This window comes from Thunnus albacares, chromosome 22 (genome assembly GCF_914725855.1).
Source record: "Thunnus albacares chromosome 22, fThuAlb1.1, whole genome shotgun sequence".
NCBI classification, from domain to species: domain Eukaryota; kingdom Metazoa; phylum Chordata; class Actinopteri; order Scombriformes; family Scombridae; genus Thunnus; species Thunnus albacares.
Window position 1 is genome coordinate 17,934,274 of NC_058127.1, and position 18,703 is coordinate 17,952,976.

The 18,703-nt window shown below is 40.4% G+C and overlaps 2 protein-coding genes, 1 long non-coding RNA gene and 1 other non-coding gene across 6 annotated transcripts in view; 2 read left to right on the forward strand and 2 right to left on the reverse strand.

The window, feature by feature from the left end:
- The first annotated feature begins 845 nt into the window (after positions 1 to 845).
- On the forward strand, positions 846 to 9,474 carry LOC122973353. The gene is made up of 3 exons (XR_006399991.1): positions 846 to 907; positions 1,307 to 1,348; positions 9,387 to 9,474. It is a non-coding gene; the product is annotated as an uncharacterized LOC122973353 (long non-coding RNA).
- Positions 1,053 to 1,126, forward strand: trnai-aau. The gene has a single exon. It is a non-coding gene; the product is annotated as a tRNA-Ile (tRNA).
- On the reverse strand, positions 1,355 to 6,257 carry LOC122973340 (NLR family CARD domain-containing protein 3-like). Its single transcript, XM_044340770.1, has 6 exons — positions 5,830 to 6,257; positions 3,902 to 5,624; positions 3,642 to 3,725; positions 3,404 to 3,487; positions 2,048 to 2,125; positions 1,355 to 1,954 (listed from the first exon to the last, which is right to left on the reverse strand). Exons 1-6 carry the CDS (start codon positions 6,143 to 6,145, stop codon positions 1,627 to 1,629), a joined length of 2,613 nt encoding a protein of 870 aa, XP_044196705.1. The 5' UTR covers positions 6,146 to 6,257; the 3' UTR covers positions 1,355 to 1,626.
- Positions 6,615 to 18,703, reverse strand: part of LOC122973338 (ADAMTS-like protein 1) — a 102,917-nt gene continuing 90,828 nt past the window's right edge. For 2 of the 3 annotated variants that reach the window (XM_044340766.1, XM_044340767.1), the window contains 11 exons: positions 17,302 to 17,431; positions 14,232 to 14,442; positions 13,952 to 14,131; positions 13,690 to 13,843; positions 12,461 to 13,472; positions 12,193 to 12,320; positions 10,697 to 10,817; positions 10,311 to 10,515; positions 9,723 to 9,832; positions 9,376 to 9,596; positions 6,615 to 8,517 (listed from right to left, as the gene is read on the reverse strand). In XM_044340766.1, coding sequence (XP_044196701.1) covers positions 8,408 to 8,517; positions 9,376 to 9,596; positions 9,723 to 9,832; positions 10,311 to 10,515; positions 10,697 to 10,817; positions 12,193 to 12,320; positions 12,461 to 13,472; positions 13,690 to 13,843; positions 13,952 to 14,131; positions 14,232 to 14,442; positions 17,302 to 17,431 — 2,582 coding nt within the window. In that variant the 3' untranslated portion in view covers positions 6,615 to 8,407. Of the gene's footprint in view, positions 8,518 to 9,375; positions 9,597 to 9,722; positions 9,833 to 10,310; positions 10,516 to 10,696; positions 10,818 to 12,192; positions 12,321 to 12,460; positions 13,473 to 13,689; positions 13,844 to 13,951; positions 14,132 to 14,231; positions 14,443 to 17,301; positions 17,432 to 18,703 lie in introns of those variants that run through there. The other variant, XM_044340768.1, reaches the window with a different exon arrangement.

The following is an 18,703-nucleotide window of genomic DNA, read 5'->3' on the forward strand; positions in this document are numbered from 1 at the left end:
GCTGATAAATAATCAGTGGTGGAGAGTAACTAACTGCATTTACTCAAGTACTGTACTTAGGTACAATTTTGAGGTACTTGTACTTTACTTGAGTATTTTCATTTTCTGCTACTTTATCCCTCCACTCCACCACATTTATTTGACAGCTTAAGTTACTTTTCAGAAGAAGAGCTGACAGAATGGAAAATGTAACAAGCTTTTAAAATACAACACATTGGGAGAGTCTATGAGTTGTTAACAGCTCCACCAAATAGTGATTTTTCCCTCTAAACTTATCACGTGGTTTCATTTCAATAAATGTTCAAATGATCCATTATTTCATAAAAAATTAAAGATTAGAGAAAAAGTCCAAAAACTGAAAACAGATTTGTGAATCAGAACTTTGTTTTTTCTTCTTTCCTCTCCCATTAATCATCTCACAACCGCTCAGATTTATCTGGTGACCCTCTGGAGGGGCCCAACCCCTAGGCTGAACGTGCTGCTTACACACTGACTTTTACTTATGGAGTATTTTTACATTGCTGTATTGGTACTTTTACTTAAGTTAAGAACCTGAATACTTCTTCCACCACTGTAAATAGTAATAATAAAATAATAATAAGTAGTATATGTAACATATGTTAACAGTGTACAAAACCCTTCACAAGAGTAGAAGCAATGACAATCAAAATGAACATGAATGTAAAACAATTCATTATAATATATCAATAAATAGACAATATAAATAGATAACATTCTAAATAGTCTAATAGTGTTAATTGCTATAATATTTTTAACATCTCGTTTAACATCTAAAATGGTTTCACTTCCAGCTGACAAAGTGTTTGTGCTTTTATTTGGAAGAGAAAAAAAACACATCCGGGCTTTAATTTACGTATCTGTAATCGATTAACCTTTTTCCAGTAACGTAAGTAACTGAAATGATTTTTTTGTTTTTGTTTTTTTTAAACGCTTTTAATCGCTTGAAATACCCCACACGATAAATCAAAATACGCGGAAAGATTAAGCATATTTACAACTTTATAAATAAGCCAGTGTAAGGAAGGCGTCATGGCCGGTTAGCTCAGTTGGTTAGAGCGTGGTGCTAATAACGCCAAGGTCGCGGGTTCGATCCCCGTACGGGCCAACTTCGTTTTTGAAAACAACACAAAATGGAAAGAACATACTAAATCATCTGTTACAGCTATCGTTATAAGTAAACTGCCTTTTGAAGCTTATTCTAGTCTTAAAAATCTCTAGCACCATATTAGTGTTGCAGTGTTTTTTATTGAGTCATAACAAGGGCTAATCTGATTACCTCTACCAGGGCCCGAAATGGAGATAGGGCAAATTCAAAGCAACCATGTGGGTGAGTATTAAGAGTTCGCCCTTCAATAACAATTCATTTGAAATGCACAATGCATGTATTTGAGGAACAATTCACTTTTTGCAGGGATTGGGGATTTTGTGTTTGTGCATTAAGCATGAGGAGGACTAGTTCTTCATTAACTGTGCTGTAACATTACCCTGTTTTTTTCCTTTTTCTTTTTCTTCCACAAAACATTTTATTTCCCACAAAATCTCCTGCATCAAAACAAACATTTAATCAATCGCTTCTAACATGAGGCTAGTGCAGACTTCAGTCTCTCACAGGTTCAAAACGTTTTCAAACTTTTTGAGCTTCTTGCACATGTCGTCCTCAGTGCAGCACTCAATCCTGCTCTTGATGAGCTGTGAGAGTTTTTTGTAGAAGGTCTTTGCCCACTGGGCCTCTAAGCAGCAGACTGATATGTTGCACACTTTGTGGAGTACTGTCACCAGTTTCTCATTGCTGCTGACCTCACACCTTTTGAAGACCCATTGCCCCCACGCTTCCCACATATCATCATCCGTGAAGCCTACAGTAATGCTTTCTTGGGCGGAGACTGCACACACGGACTCTGGTTCTGTGTCTGCCAAGTCATTCCATATGGCTCTGTATTAAAAGGGAATAAACATAAGCTTCAGAAAAAATAAAATTGTTGAAATATGGATTAGAATTATTTATTTTAAAAAGTCATCCACTCACACAACTTTTTTCAGAGGATTTGGAGTCAAGTCACTGAGTGACAGCAGACCTCTGTAGCTCACTCGGTTTCCTTCCATCCTGTGGGACCACAGTAACATATATTTGAAATGTTTTACACCCCAACCAAGCTGTAAATTTTGAGGTATGAAAAGAATTTCAGCATCAGCATCTTCTATATCAATAGATAAGAGCCACACAATTATCTGTACTTAGTGCTCTATCAATAAATATTGTCTATTCAATTCAGATTCTATTGTAAAAGCAATCATGCCCTTCCTTATTTCAACACAGACTAATTTTAGAGTAAAACTGGCCATTTTGCCACGGACATAATGTTCAGTGCAAACTTGGTCATAAATAAGGCTTGCATCCATTTAAATTCTTTGATATTTTAGTGTTTAACCTTGTAGTTTGCACTAACCTAAAAGATCTTTAAAGGCGACACAATAGTGGGGGACTTTTACGGAACATATCAAAGAAATATATTCTATTTTGTGGCTTACATTTATAGCTGGAGTGCAGTTTATCAAACAGTAAATTCACTGGAGTGCTGATAAAGGTTGCCTATGCAACAGTTGGCAGAAATATTTTCTACATCCTTGCATCCTTGTGAGATTTGAATTATTTAAGATTCAAATGTGATAATCAAGACTTTCATTTCCCCAGAATATATTATATGATACAGACAGGTGACAAATTAGAGGAAAAACTGGTACAGGTTTGAATGCTTGACCCCTAAAGTGGCTGTGGGGGGCATTTTGCTGGCATGGTTTGGGTCCACTTGTCCCCTTAGAGGGAAGGGTCACTGCAAATTAATACAAAGTTGTTCTGAGTGATCACCTTTATCCTATGATGAAACATTTCTATCCCGATGGGAGTGGTCTCTTCCAGGATGACAATGCCCCAATTCACAGGACACAAGGGGTCACTGAATGGTTTGATGAGTATGAAAATGATGTTAATCATATGCTCTGGCCTTCACATTCACCACATCTCAACCCATTTTAACACCTATGGGAGATTTTGAACCGATGTGTTAGATGGCGCTCTCTCCCACCATCATCACAACGCCAAATGAGGGAATATCTTTTTGAAGAATGGTGTTCATCACACTTGGTATTGATTCTACAAGTCTCTGGAACTCTTCTGGAGGGATGAACACCATTCTTCAAAAATATACTCCCGCATTTGGTGTTTTGATGATGATGGTGGAGAGTGCTGTCTAACACAGTGTTATCAGTGTCAGATCCACCAGATCCCCTCTTTGTAGGGATTAAGCATTCAGACCTGCACCAGTTTTTCCTATAATTTGTCACCCATCTGTATATTTTGATACTCCTAACATGAGTTTCTTACCACAATTCTTCAAGCTTTTTTTTCACCCGTATGGCACAAGAAAGAGTCAGTAGTTCCTCATCACCAATGTTTGACCATCCAAGTCTAAAATGGGGAAGGGAAAGTATTAAATATACACTAAAGAGTGTTTATATTCTTTCTTTCCCAGGCAACCAAATAATCACCTAGTATTTGTATTCTTTTGATAAAAAATGTTTTCTCCTTTTTAACCAAAGCATTTTATCAAAAGACATCTTACCCTAGGTGGGTTACACTGTCTGACACTTGTAACACATCAGCAATGACCTGAACTGTCTCCATATCAAGGTTGTTTTCTCCGAGCCTTAAAAGTGAAAAAGTGGTGTTAGTGTATCAGCCATTTACAATCAGAAGCAGGGAGTTTTTGTTTCATGTATGCATAGCAGTATACATTACCAACATGGAAGTAAAAAAAAAAATGAAGAAGAACTTAAGTTAGGTAAGCTCAGAGAATGAGACAAAATTTTACCTGGCACTCACCAAAGACTCTCACATCTGAGCAGAAGAGGTTGAATATCTCTTAGTGCTTCAGAGCTTAGTCCCGTCCCTGTCAGATCCAGCTCTGATATTTTGCCCTTTGTGAGGTTAAGGAAGTACTTGATGGCATTGTAATCCATTTGGGAGAGTGTTTCATCACTTACATTGACTCGTAGTGTCTGTGGTAGTACAGAAAGGGCTAATGAGGGGTCCTGTTGCTCAAACAGGCAGTGTAAATGGTTTAGGATATTGGCGCCATTCTCACAGAGCATTTTAAGCTCCCTGATCATCCTCTGACGATAGGTGTCCACTTTTTCTTTGTGGAAACTCAGCCCCACCTGCCTGGACAGAAGGTTAGCGTTGCGTTCAGAGAGGATTCCAGAAAGGAAGCGGTTGAAAAGGTCCAAGTGTCCATCATTTGATGTCTCTCCAGAACTGGAGGAGTGCTGAAGTGCATCAGGTAAAGGGTGGTTTGTCACTGCACAATAAACTGCAGCAAAGAATTCTTGAACAGTAAGGTGCGCAAAGGAGTAAACCTCTTCAGTGCAGCCAGGCTCCTGTGCAACCGTCTTGTCAAGGAAGGTACTTACAAGGCTGCATCCCTCTAGCGCCGCAACATCATGGTCGCTACAATAGAACAGTGTTTGATGTTCCATCAGCTTTTTGAAAGCGAGTTGACCCAGCTTCAGCACAACGTCAGACAGCTGCTGTATTGCCCCTGCTCTTTGCGCTTGAAGAGCTGTTTCAGCTCTGGCTTGGGTGTGAGAGCGAAGCAAGGCCACCAGATATTGCACATAAATGTCTGTCATGGTCTTTGGGCTTTCTCCACAGAGATCTTTGCTTTCTTTTAGGATGCAACACACAATATAACAAAATGCAGGTATGTAGCACAGTGTCAGCATTAGTTCATTCGTCGCTACCACTGCAAACATCCGGTCAGCAAGGGCATTGTCTTGGAAATAACGTAAGAAGAAGTCTTGAACTTCAGCCAAGGAGAAGCCAGTGATGAGCACAAAGCGGTCGATGCAGCCCACGGGGATGTGGTTAATAGCTGCGGGTCTACTTGTGAGCATGACAGAAGCATTGGGTAGCAGTTCACCCTGCATCAGGCTCCCAAACACTTCTACCACCTCAGCGTCTTCATCTGGCTCAGTCACAAATACATCCACATCGCAGCTCCTGTAGTGTTTGAACTCGTCAAAGCCATCCAAGATGATCAACAGTTTGTTGTCATTGGCCAAGATGTTATCCAGTTCTTTAGCCAGGTGCCTGTTTTTGCGCAAGACCAACTCCCGGAAGTTTGTGGGTTTGTCAATCAGATTCAGGTCTCTGAAGGTCATGTGGATGATGAAGTCAAACGCAAGATTATCCTTTTTTCCCCCAAAATCAAACAACATCTTCTGTACCAGGATGGTCTTTCCAATGCCAGCTACCCCTGTCACCAGAACCTTCTTGACAGAACGGTTTTCATTTGCGCTTAAGAAGAGTTCGGCTGGTGCAATTTTCCTATGCACTGCCAACTTCTGCTGCAAAGATAGTCGCTTTTGTCCAAAGGTCAGCACTTCATGTCTTTTTATCTCTAAGCCTTGGTGGCCGTCGACCAACAGGAGGTTGACATAATGTTCAGAGAAAAGAATTTTCTCACCGTGTCGAGTGTTGTAGAAGAGCATGCTCTCACTCCTGCGTCTAAGGACATCTTTATGCTTTTGTTTGACTTTGTTGTACTCTGCAAAAGAAAATAAGTCTGTTACACTTCTTCCTTTACCTTAATGCTTGTAACCTAAGTACAAGATCATTTGACAGTACCATACAGAACTTTATACTGTTTGAATGAGCAATGAAATGCTATTCTGAGTGTTTCAGTCATAGCATAATATTACAAAAATAATCTTGAATGTACCTATGGCATCTCTGTGGTGAGAATTACATACCTACGAACTGATGCTGATCTCTGCTGCTTTCTTTGGAGTGCGTCTGGTGTGCTTCTTGCTTATGATGAGTGCTAATGGAGAGGAAAGTCTTGGCTGCTTCCTCGCCTTTACACTCCAGGATATCCAGCACTTTTCTTACTCTTGCCCGGGGCCCCATCTGACACAACACTTCCTCGCGGTCATCACGAGAGAACACTTCCCGGCTTACGAGGATCTCTAGCAGAGAGTCAATCCATCCTTCCAGTTCATCTACAAGGGAAACTCGCAACACCCTAATTGCTGTCAAAGAAGAATTACAACCATCCTTTTCAACCATAACTCTTCTGAAAGAAGTTATGATCTGCTGATAGGGACAATCTGAATCAGAGGCTTTAGATCCTTGTTTTTAAGTGATTTCCTCCTGTAATTTAGAGAAACCCGTTAGTGTGTGTCCCTCTTCCAAGAGCTGACAAGTGAAATGCACTGTGTGTTGTATATAATAACAGGAAGCGGATGTGGTTTCCCCCTTGACAAAACCCGTAGATGTTTTTACTATGATTTAAATATGCAATAATAACTCAGCAGACATGAATGTCCTCAGGTTCATAGCAGAACTTCCCACTGCAGTAGTGTGCACGTTTTATACTTTTGCCAAAGTGCCAAAGTAGGACTCAACAGATTGGTGAAATGCTTTGACAGAAATTCCAGCAGTTCTCCTGTACACCCACTTTATTAAACAAACACATTTGAGTGCTTTGACCAAATAATGTGACAATGCGACAAAAAAAGAGACAATCACAACAAACGGCTTATAAAAGGAATGTGTTTGGTTTTATTTCATGATTAACCAGGTATGAGCAGAGAGCAACACATCAAGTCACCAGCAGAGGGTCCCCATTGCATGCACATCAAATACCACCAGTTGAAGGGAAATGAATACTTAAAACCCACCCCAGTAATTATTTACAAAACTATGCACAAGAACACACATGAAAATAAATAGTTTGAAGACAAAACAAATATCTACATAACTTAAGAGCATACATAATATGTTAATAATGTTTTTCTCTCATAAAATCAAATAATCACACCTCAATGAAAGGCCAAGTAGTCTGCTATTAAAGTATGTTGCACTTGAAGATGTCTTCTAAGCATTATTGAACTGAGCACATAATGTCAAAAGTGCAAACCCTGCCTATGTGGCAACGTGCTGTACATAAATAATGATTTTAAAAACTTCCCTACTGTTTTGACCCACAACTATAATGACACAGAGGTCATTTTTACTAAAGCTGCAAGAGAGGATTATTTCAGCTAACAATGTGTGCTGTAAGGCAAAATATTTACATAAAAGAGGTTTCAAATCTGAGTCAGATTCTTTCTGAAATGTTTGGTGGACAGAATGAATTAAGATTCATTACGTGCTATAACATCACAAAGTGGTTAAAGGGACATTTTGACAAAAATCTTTCCAAGAAATATCAAAATCACAAAACAAATTATAAACAATGTAACTTTAACAACAAATTAGATTAAAAAAAACTCTACAAGCCATGTTCTTAACAAAGACTTGGATGAGTTCTGAGTGCAAAATGAGTGTCTTTTTTCCCAAAAACTATTTGCTTCAGTCATACACCTCCATTAGTGCAACCCATGCAAGAGAAATCTTAATCTTGTCCTACTTTCTATTCTGCCAAAAATGCAGTTAAAACAAGTCCAGCCCTAATTTCTTTCCTCTTTTAATGACTTGACCAATCATTGTGGTCAACAAAATGGTAGCACAGTTCATGATCTATTTTCCAGGTGGCTGGTTTTTCAGATGTATACCATTTATCAAATGTTAGACTTTTAGTCATGTTAGCTATTTCCCCTTTATATGCAGCATTATGCTGTATTTCAGTTCACCACATTAATAAAAGCTCATTTAGTATCTAAACTGTTCAACAACACTGTTTTGGAGATAATTGCAGTAAAATCACACAACTATCCAGTGGATATCACAAATTCAGATATCTTGGGTATGCTGACATATTTTGTATATTACCTGTTACGTTGCATGATAACATGCATTTTAACACCCTATTTTGGATGTGGAATAATGCTGCTAGAATATGGAGGTGTGGCATTGTTTTTTAAGGAAAAACCCTGAAACTAAACCCAATACCATGTGTGTGGATCATGTGTCACTGACATAATGCCTCTTCATGAGTTCCCCCTTAGATATGAAACCATGCAGTCAGCACAAGTTTCTATTACTCACAATAGAAATGTTTCATAGTCACATTTGCATAATTTAAGAAAGCTATTGAAATTAACTTCAGATTTTAAGAAAAGAAGTAAAACTGAAGCCTTCATTAAGTGACATGTCACTTCTCTCCAAAACAATACTTTTAAATTCAAACCACCCATGGCATCTTAGAGGAAAGTAGATCACAACCACTTGAGGTATGACCGTCTAAAAATTCCTCCACACTCAAGTATCCCCATCCAAGACTGTTCCCTGAAGACAGTTGTGGGTGTTAGGGTGAGTTGAAGAAGTCTCTGTTGGCCTTCTCTGACCTATCCAGGTTGTCCGTGGCCCTCGTCTCACATCTCCATCTCAGGTGTTTCGGCAGGAGTGACAGCAGCGGTTCTTAAACTGAGGCAGCACACAGAGCTCCAGCTGTCGAACCTTCTCACAGTACTTTGTGCTGTCTCGACAGTCTGCGGCTGGAATACACAAAGGATGCAGTTTACTTACATGAATTCACTTAGAGCCTGAGTACTGCTTCCCAAGATAAAGCAGCTTTTCCTTAAACATTCAGGGGAAATCATTCTGTGCAGCTAACAATAAAGTTCATTAATCCTATTTAATCTCCTCGGTTAGAGGGTCAGTTCACCAAATCATAAAACATATACTTTCTCACTTGACCTGAGTCTTATCTAGCCATGTTTTGGTTCTATGTGCTAAGGTTTGGAGATACCTCTGCTGTCACCCTATTCATTGGCATGGGATTTTACATGTGTACTGAAAAATGACACTTGATGTCAAGGTTTTAAACCACAGACCTCACTGTAAAGAATTTTCCAAAGGACTATTTTTTCAGTGAGGTTGAGTTTTCCAAGTGGATTTTTTTTATCACCACAAACAAACTTCCCTTCACCTGTTTTGTTTTGGGATGCTACCAGGAATTTTAGAAACATACTCCTAAATCTCAGCACATGAAACTGAAACTGTGGACTGAGCCCATCAAGGGAATGTAATGTGCCATGACAATTAATTTTTTCTTTCCTTTGATGATTTTCCTCTACTTCCAATCTAAGTAATTCTTTTACTACTTTATTTACGGCAAGACCTCAGAAATCTGTCATTAATATGTACATGACATAAGTTGGGACTGATGGCAACATGCTTGCACTGCTAGCATTGAGGCAAATATTTGCTGAAATGCATAGCACATTTAATATATGGTATTATACTGTATTCTGGACAAGCTATACAATAAATGATGCATTAAGAACAAAATGTTATGCAATCATGTACTCTTTGATGTCACTGAATGAAAAAAACATTTGTCTTTATCTCACCTCTGCCACAGGACAAAATATTGCATCGCTGCCAGCTAGGAGGGCGTGGCCTCCACATGCAGTGATGCTCACGCATAGCCTTGCCAGTTTGGCGGTGTGTGCAGGTCACTTGGCGTGACTGGAAACCATGTCGTCCACAGGTGGCGGTGCACTGTGTCCACGGCCCTACTCGCCAATGAAGGGCACATGCCTCTGTGGAGCAATTCTTCAGGGAGCTGGGCCTTAAAATACAAACACACACACTTTTTCAATTACATATTAGGTATCGCTACATTTTTATTGTATAACAACATAATAAATCTTCAACAGTGGAAGACATTAATTCATATTTTGAGTTCCATATATACCTTTGGAGTCCACTGCACATCCTGTAGGGGACTTTGGTTCCGTTTGTGTCTTGGCAGTAAACATGGCGGTGCTGTGCAGCCAAACTGGGACCCACACATTGACCATGACACTAAAACAAAGATGTCATCAAAATTATACGAAAGTTCAGCTTTTAATACAAAACTGTTTTCTTGCTAGTAGCTACTCTTGTAGTTATGGCTTTTCAAGCCTTCCTTCTCTGAATAAAGTAGTAACAAAATGAGTAACATAAAACCAGGCTGAAAAAGTGTTTTATTGTCCCTGTTTCACTTCTGACTACACCAGTATCACTGAGGGGTGCCCCTTTTTTGTAAATATTATCCTCTAAATTTAAAATTGAATTTTCAGACTGGGAAGTCCTCATAATATACTTAGGAAAGATATTAATAAGTTGACAGAGAAAAAGGGGACTTCCACAGAACTAACCACAGAAAATATTTGGTTGGTAATAAATGAAGAAGGATTAGCAGGGAGCTTCCCCCTTGCATTACTATCTGTTTTGAACAAGTAAACAGCCTTGGTACAGTACAGCTACACTTGTGTGTCTACTCTGTATTAAGTGGACTCACCGGCCCCCAGTGGGTAGTGGCCCATCTAGCACAGGGCAGAAGGTTGCATTGCCTGGTGTCAGAGGGTCTTCTCCCTGTGCCAATGCAGTGCTGGCTCTCCACCTCTCTTGACCTGCCTTCAGGACCCTTCATGCAGCGGACACTCCTGGTCTGGGATCCACCTCCACAAGTGGCTGAGCATGTTGCCCAAGGATCCACTCGCCACCTAAAAGTTATCAATAACTTATAAAAGTTTATAAGCTAATCAGAAAGGTTCTGTTTTTTGTTTGGTCCAAAGATGATCATTAGAAAATCTCAAGGAGTATCTGAATATTGAATTGCAATGACTTGACAAACCCAGTATTCAAAGTTTCCAACAGCACAAACATACAGTAGCAGCAAGTTACCTGAAGGGGCAGTCTTGTCCATGACACAGCTCAGCTGACTGGCTGCTGTTTGTCCTCTCAGGGCAATGAGGGCCTGTCACTCCCATATTGTTACCTTGGACACAGTTTCTTCCTTTGCCACCTGAAAATACAATAAACCAAATAAACATATGGTTTTTGATACTAGCAGGAATAAAAAGAGGAGAGAAAATGTGTCCAAACATACTGTGTATTGCTGTTCATAGCATTTCAGTGTCTTTGTTTAACAGGATTTTAAAGCATCATCTACTCTATAGATGTCTTATTGCAGTAAATCAACACATAAAACAGAGTGTACACTTCAGATAAGAGAAAATGGAAACACTGAGTTAAAGATACATTAGATAAGAAAGATTCCACAGTCAGAAATGTTTCTTACTTTTTGAATCAGACTCTAGTTACTGTTGCTTCTACATCTCCAAACTTTGTCTTTGACATCATCAAGAGAGTTGTGGTTCTCTGATTTATATCTTTGGAAGTGGCAAGTGGCCTATTCTCATTCAGAAATGAGTCTGGCTTTCCAAGAACTTGGAAAGGAATTATATTTTTCAATTCAATGTCATTTAGTGAATGTGGGATTGCATGCTTTTCACCTCATTTTTTCAAAATACATAAGATTTAAAAGTAAAGCCATTAGACCTTGCCTTTAAATGAGTTTGAATTAAACAAGAAAATGCAGTTTGGCTGTTTTTCACCATGTTTAAGCCTCTTTATGCTTTCCATTTAGATTAGGCGAATAGGGTGTACCCACTTAATCTTCTATGAAACATTGCCTGGAACCTCTAATTGTTGTCGTATGTGGAGGAAAAGTGCTGGCGCATCAGGAAACCCGCAGTGGCGATACTTTGATGGGAATGCAGAAAGGTTGCAACTGATCATGCTCTGAGGAGAGGAAGGACAGCACAGCTCGGAGGTGACCCGAACTGTGGCACGCTCCGGACATTCCCCATCACTGACTCAGCCAGACGAGCCACTGGGCTCCTGAAAGTAAAAGCTTACTGTATATCTGTATCTGCGGTTATGACTGTGTGTGTGTGTGTGTGTTACTCAGTTGAAAATAATGCTTTCCCAGAACCTCTAAGCCTGAACCACAAAAGAACAACACAAGTTACTGCAAACTGGACTACATAAAACAATATTAGGGCAAACTCAACTTGACGTTAGGTTAATACTGTCTCCATCGTTTGTGTAGCTACAAAAACACTTCAATAGTCACAGTAATGTTTTCAGCATGTGCTATATCACACTTAAATTGACATTTTGACCCTAATGCAAAGTTCTAGCTTTCTTGTACATAACTTCATAGGATGATTTTGAAACCTTTGGGGTTTGAATACAATTTGAATTAAAGTTTTGAACATCTCTGAGCAGAACTACTTCATGGAACCACTCAAAAAAACTATACTAACCATTACCTGGCAAGAATGACAGTTTATTAAAACATATTTGCAACAGGGTTCTGTGTCTTTGAACCTTACCTGTAATATGCAGCAAAGACGAAAGAGATGTATATCCAAGACGGTTCCTGGCAGTACAGGTGTACAGACCCTCGTCCGCCTTGTTTGGAGACTGGATCCTCAGTGAGCCGGTGGGCAATAGGCCTATTCTGCCAACACAAAGACAAAAAAATAACCACTGAATCTATGATGATTCATTCACAGAACAATCAGCTACTTTTGTAGAACAAAATCTGCAGTTTTGTTAATGCCCTTTGCACAAAGAGTCACGTTAAGGGGTAGTTCTTACCTGCTGCTGTAGTGCAACTCTTTTCCATTCTTTGTCCATGTTACCGATGGTTCAGGGTTCCCCAGTGACTCGCATTTCATCTCCAAACTAGCAACTGGTTTCTGGAGCAAAACTGGCACTCCCACATGAACTATAATTTCAGATGACGGCACCACTCCAACCTTCCTGGGCCGTTGGATTATCACCGGGCTTCTTGGCCTGGTTGTGTGAGCTTTGATGTTGGGTTTATAAAGAAGGGGCCCTTGTGTGGAGGATTCCGCACTTTCCGGAGGGTGAAGAGTAGACTCATTGGTTTCGTCTTGTGTCATAGTGAGCTCACTGAGCAACTGAGTGATGAGTTGCTCCCCTCGTGGTCCTCCGAGGCCTTCAGAGAGATTGTGCATGATCTCATCTAGCCTGTGGGTATCAGCAATGAGGACAACTGGGATGGGAAGCTCTGAGCTTGTTCTCTCATCTTCTTGGGTCGACTTGTTCTTTTCACTGGAATGTGGCTTATCAACAACATCTTCTTGGACAGAGCCTTTGAGTTCAAGCAAACGCTCAACTATGTTGTCATATTGGTTGGCGGAGATGGGTAGCTCCTGAAATCTTTCTCCCGTTGAGGCCACATCTGGCTGACTAATCTTCTGTTGTCCACCTGTGAGTAACCATGACTCTGCTATCTCTGGCACATGCAGCTTCTGCTTACTGCCAATGATCTGTAGGACAAAATGTTCCTGTGCCTGGCCTGCCATGCATGTGTATATCCCAGCATCAGATGCACGGACCTGCTGAATCTTCACATATCCTACTGATGTTGTAGATAGGTGTGGGAGACTGACCAGGGGCTTCCCCTCCTTCAACCATCGGACGTGGCCCTTACGGAAGTGGCGGGTTGGGCAGCGAAGAACCACAGTCGTCCAGGGGAGCAGGTAGGCATAGCCCCCCACAACCAACTGTATCTTTTTACCCTTCCTCCACTGAATATAAACCTTCCTCTGGGCCAGTATGGTGGGATCAGGCTTGATTGAGTCTGTGATAAAATTAACAGGACAGATAAATAGCTTGATTATTGTCTGCACTATCTCATAAACATGCTGTTGAGGGTCAGAAAAATAAGATCTGTAATTTTCATGCCATTTTTTATTGACACACCTTAGCTATGTAATCCTGCTTAGTATGAACTGTTTCTGTCACTGTCTCTTAGCAATGCAAATGAACAAAATAAAGCCAAACAAAGGGTCTCTTACTCTCACAGAGCCTGAGGGAGCATGGCCGGGTGCTGGTGGGCCGGGCCATAAAGATACAGTTCTCAGGGTCTACGGTCCTATGTTGCCCATCTTCCCCTAGTTTCCTGCAGACTGCCTGTTGTCTCTGTACACCATTTCCACAGGTCACTGAACACTAATCAAAGAAATTACATTGCATGATATGTAAATGAGCAGACTCAGAAGAAAAAGTTTTACATTTTATGATTGAATGTGAACTACCGTAGGTAGAGAAAAAGCCCACCTGGGACCAGTCAGTTGTGACCCATTGAGGCGGGCACTCCTGCTTGGCACAGGGCTGCTGGTTTGCAGGGATCTTGGAAGGGCAAAATGTGTCAGGCAGCTCCAGGATGCTGCCATCTGCCAACCGCTGTTTGCACAAGACCTGCCTTATTTGAACTCCACCACCACAGCTATGGGAGCACTGTACCGACAAAAATACAGAGGTGCCATTTCCTTTTAGTGAGGGATCACACAAGTCCAATTGCAGGATCAAGCACTTATGTAAGTGAACATCCTTTTACCTGTTCCCAGTCAAGTGTGTTCCACATAGGAGGGCAATCAAAGCGGTTGCAGGCTTGGACAGGGCCAGGCTTGGGGATCTGACAGTCTTCATCTCTCAAAACTTCAGTCCGGTTGCTGTCCCGAGAGGGCCGGTGAGTGCAAGCCACAGTGCGGGTCATCAGACCAACCCCGCAGGAAGCAGAGCATGAACTCCACTCCCCTGTTTCCCACCTGTAAAATACAATGTACTTGTATATTATATCATGGTAAATGATCAATATATGCTCATTAAATCACATGTTCTTTAAGTGCCTGGGAGGATAAGTAATACAAGATTTGCTTGAACTGCTTGACTATCAGGTTATAGTTTGTCTCATTCTGATTTTCCCCTGTATTTATTCTTATCTACAGACGCATGCTGGTTGGTTTTGAATATTACAGAGGGGCATGAAGTTTTTTATGCTGGACCATTTATACTTCAACTCTTAACCTTGATCATAACTGATTAATAACCATTCTTTATTCTTTGTGTACATATCTATGCAGCCTGATATCCAATCTATACAGAAGTGCAGTCAGGAGGAGTTCAGTCAGTGTTCAATGTTTTTTCTTGATCCCACGAGAGGACACTCTTGCAGTTCTATGAATGTGTAAGTTCATGAAAGAGAAATTCATGAAAATGAATATGAGTGAAAACGAAAAGAGTGATTCATGGGGCCGGAACCTGGCAAAGTTACATTAAATCTCCCACTGAATTTAGTGATATTTGAGAAATCCCTCTGGCATTACTTTTTCACTTGCATGACTTACATGGACCAATATTCATTTTGTTGTCCAACACAATTTTATACAGGGTGACCAATCCAGCATCAGTTATTTTAACACTTTTACTCCAATCTTGAAACTGATCTGGCATGAGTCAAAATAGTCCCTGTACTTTTAAAGGCGTCTAAAAGGTTTGGCTTTGACCAAGATGGCAGCCAATCTACTTTTTAGTTGGGTGATATTTCAAAACTATTCATATTTACTCAAGGGTCAAGGGACTGAGGAGAATTGGGAATGAAGCTCGTTTCTGCAACGGTACTATACTCAAAGCCTAATCCAATGGCTGTTTCTCTTCATAGGGAACAGTATCCAAAGAGTGTAGCTTAATATGGGAGGGTGAGGAGGCCTCTGGGAGGGAGTGTCGGGCCAAAGGAAACAAGTCCAATACAGCGTTTGTTGTGCCTGAAAACAAGACTCAAGGCCTGGAAAAACAGGCAAGGCCAGGCTGCAAGCCTCTGGGTTTTCTGGCAAGAGTGTGAGCGGTGGAGCACCGACACTGCGCATGGTGTTAACTTGAAACGTGTGGCCTACCACAAAATCCACTCACCGTTTAGCCACGGCTCAGTTATATTAAACAACACGCCATTAATCTGTTTAGCAATTCAGGTATTTAATTTGAAAAATTATGTGTTCTGAGTTAAAAGAAACAAAACAGTTTCACGTTTTAATATTCTAATTTCCAACATTGCTCATCCACTGTATTCCAAACTGATGCCCATTGGATAATAGATGGATAAACAAAAAAATCTTTGATGAAAACTTTAGTAGGCTAGTGTCGGCTTCTTCTGCAATTATTCTTAAACCAAAATGCTGCGACAGCAACCTAATTATAATAGCATCATAGTTGCATTTCAATCATGTCAACTTGAAATAGCATGGGTATTCATGATTGCCATAGGATTCACAATGATTTTCGTGAAACCTTGACCTTTTGTCCAGCTCCACAAAAGGGCAAACTTTCCCCTTGACTAGCGTTGTTATCCATGACAGGGTATCTTAAAAACTCATGGCCAGATTTCCATGAAATGTTATGGTTCCAAGAAGATGAATCCTGATCTTTCCTCTTGTATACAAGAAATACCAAAATCTAAATGGGAGACCGCCATTAAATTTATTGAGCACATTCCTGCACCCCAGAGGATGAATTCTTTCCATTTTCAACACTCCATGAGCTTTACTTTAGAGCCACTCTCTGGTCAAAGTGTCAACTTTCTACGCAAGACATAGAAAACTATGTCTTGTAAAATTGAAATGTTTTTGGTGACTCCTGACATTGTTTTATCACAGCCATTGGGCCAAAACATCCATCCATGAAAGAAATTTCAAAACCTTTAGATTTATTGAGCACAATCATACTTCCCAGAGGACAAACCTTTTCCATTTTAGACACTTAATGTGGTTTCTTCATAAGTCATCTTAGGCCAAATGACAACTTTGCACACAAGATGTTTCATAATGTACATTTTGAGACTGCATTTGTGCTCCCAAGGGGATTTTAATGACCAATGGCCTTTTCAGTATTATGCTTCAGCTGTTTACCAAAAGGGAACACTATCTACAGCAGCAGTAGGTCTCCTACGTTTCTGCACTGAGACAACCAATAAGAAACATAAAACACTTAAAAGTTCTTCCAAGGACAACTTCACATGTGAGCCTAGCAGGTATGGCTACCACTGACATCTGATCCCTATTGTGTCTGATTCTGACCAGGTTCCACATGCTGTCCCACTGGCTTCATTTCCTGCTCTCAGTGATGAAGCCATCCATCTCTGACATTCTGCTTCAATATCACTTGGACCCAAGTGGCCTAAATGATGATTTAATTGGCCCAAGTGGTTTAAGTTGAGAGGGCTAATGTAGTGGATTACAAGGATCTCTTTTTTACACAAACACTGATTAGTAGATATTAATTTACTCAACAAGTGTGATGTGTGTTTTCTGATAGTCTGGAAGTTAAGTAGTTGCGGGTTTAAGGCCCAGAGATGCATCAGAGCTCTAGGAAATTGTACGTCTATGTCCCAGCTCTGTATATTGCATATTTAGCTGGGTTACAGTCTTGGCAAACTAATAGAGAACGCAGCCAGATTTGAGTCCTGTTTTTACTTAATATTTTCTTCTTGAATGCAGCCAAAGCCGTTTCCAAAAACACATTTCCTCCTCATTCTTTACTGCACCCATCAATCAAGTCATTTTTAATGTTCATGCTCAAACCATTTTAAACACTTTCTAAATGATAATGATGTAGGCTTGATTTGCGGGTTTTACCTGGGTGGGCAGGGCTGAGTTTTGCAGTCCTGAAGAAGTTGCGGGGGCCGACGGGAGCTCACACACAGACCCTCGTCTGCTGCCTCCCTGGTCTGCTTGTTCAGACAGATCACCACAGCCTCCTGCACACCTGGGATTGCACAGTATCGAGCAGTCATAAGGGAGTTTGTTTTGAACTATTAAAATGTTAATAGACACATGCTCCATGTCCTGTCTCTGCATTTCCCTTATCTTCTTAGAATGAATGACAAAATGCAAACACATACTGTTTTTTTTCTCTTATCTCTTATTCACATACATATGGAGCATGGAATATTGCAAGCAGACATCGCAATGAATGAAGCAACCCAGATATTAGGCCCCTAAATGAAAGCAAGCAGTCACGGTATCTAATGGGGCACAATGGACATCAAAACAGTACAACTGCCTGCTCTAGCCTGAAGTGTGGATAAACTTTAAGGGTGTGATGTCAGGTCATGTTAAAAGCAACGTAACATAAATCTCTGAGTCTGCTTCTAATGTTGGGGACAATAACAGTGAAGCAGGCACTTCAAACGCCACAGTGGTGTGATGGTCCACAGGAGCGCAGCCCTCAGGGTGTGTATGTGACATCCGATACTGGTCTGTAATCATCCCCGAATGGGAGTTTGTTGGGTTTGGGTGAGCACACACACACACACACACACACACACACACACACACACACACACACACACACACACACACATATATACAGACACTGACAAAAGCCTACGCCCATGTGCAGAAATTAAGTTAAACATGCACACTCGTACAGACATTAACACACAGACACACAACGCAGGCATACAAGCTTAGATGAGGAGGTGGGGAGATTAAAGTGGGTCTTAACTCATGTTGGCAGAATGTTTAGGAAAGCTGTCTCTGTCTGGCGCAACATTCACTGCCGCTGTGAGAGTTGGTGACGTATGACCTTTAGGGTTAAACTTTGTATTCCATCCATTATCATCTAATATCATATAACTTACTTCTACTTCAAAGCCAGTGCTGGCATGGCTTTAGTCATCTACTGACATAAGGTCACTGCTTACTGCTGTGACTTTTCACATTTGTTTTAATATTGCAACTACGACACGGATGAAGTAAGGTTTGCCTTCTGGATTTACAGTGCATTTAATATAAGAAATATTCTTGTAGTATTTATACCATAAAAATGGTTCTGCTGTTGGTTTAATGTAAAGATCACAGCATATCTCTAGAGATGAGACATTTTTGTTTTTTTGTGAAATATTTCCAACTATTGGTTTAACTGCCATTATATTTGGTTTTGATATTCACATCTCCCTCAGGATTAATTGTAATACCTTTAGTGATCCCTTAAATTTTCATCTAGGGCCATTTTAAGGTAAAATTTTTAATTTGT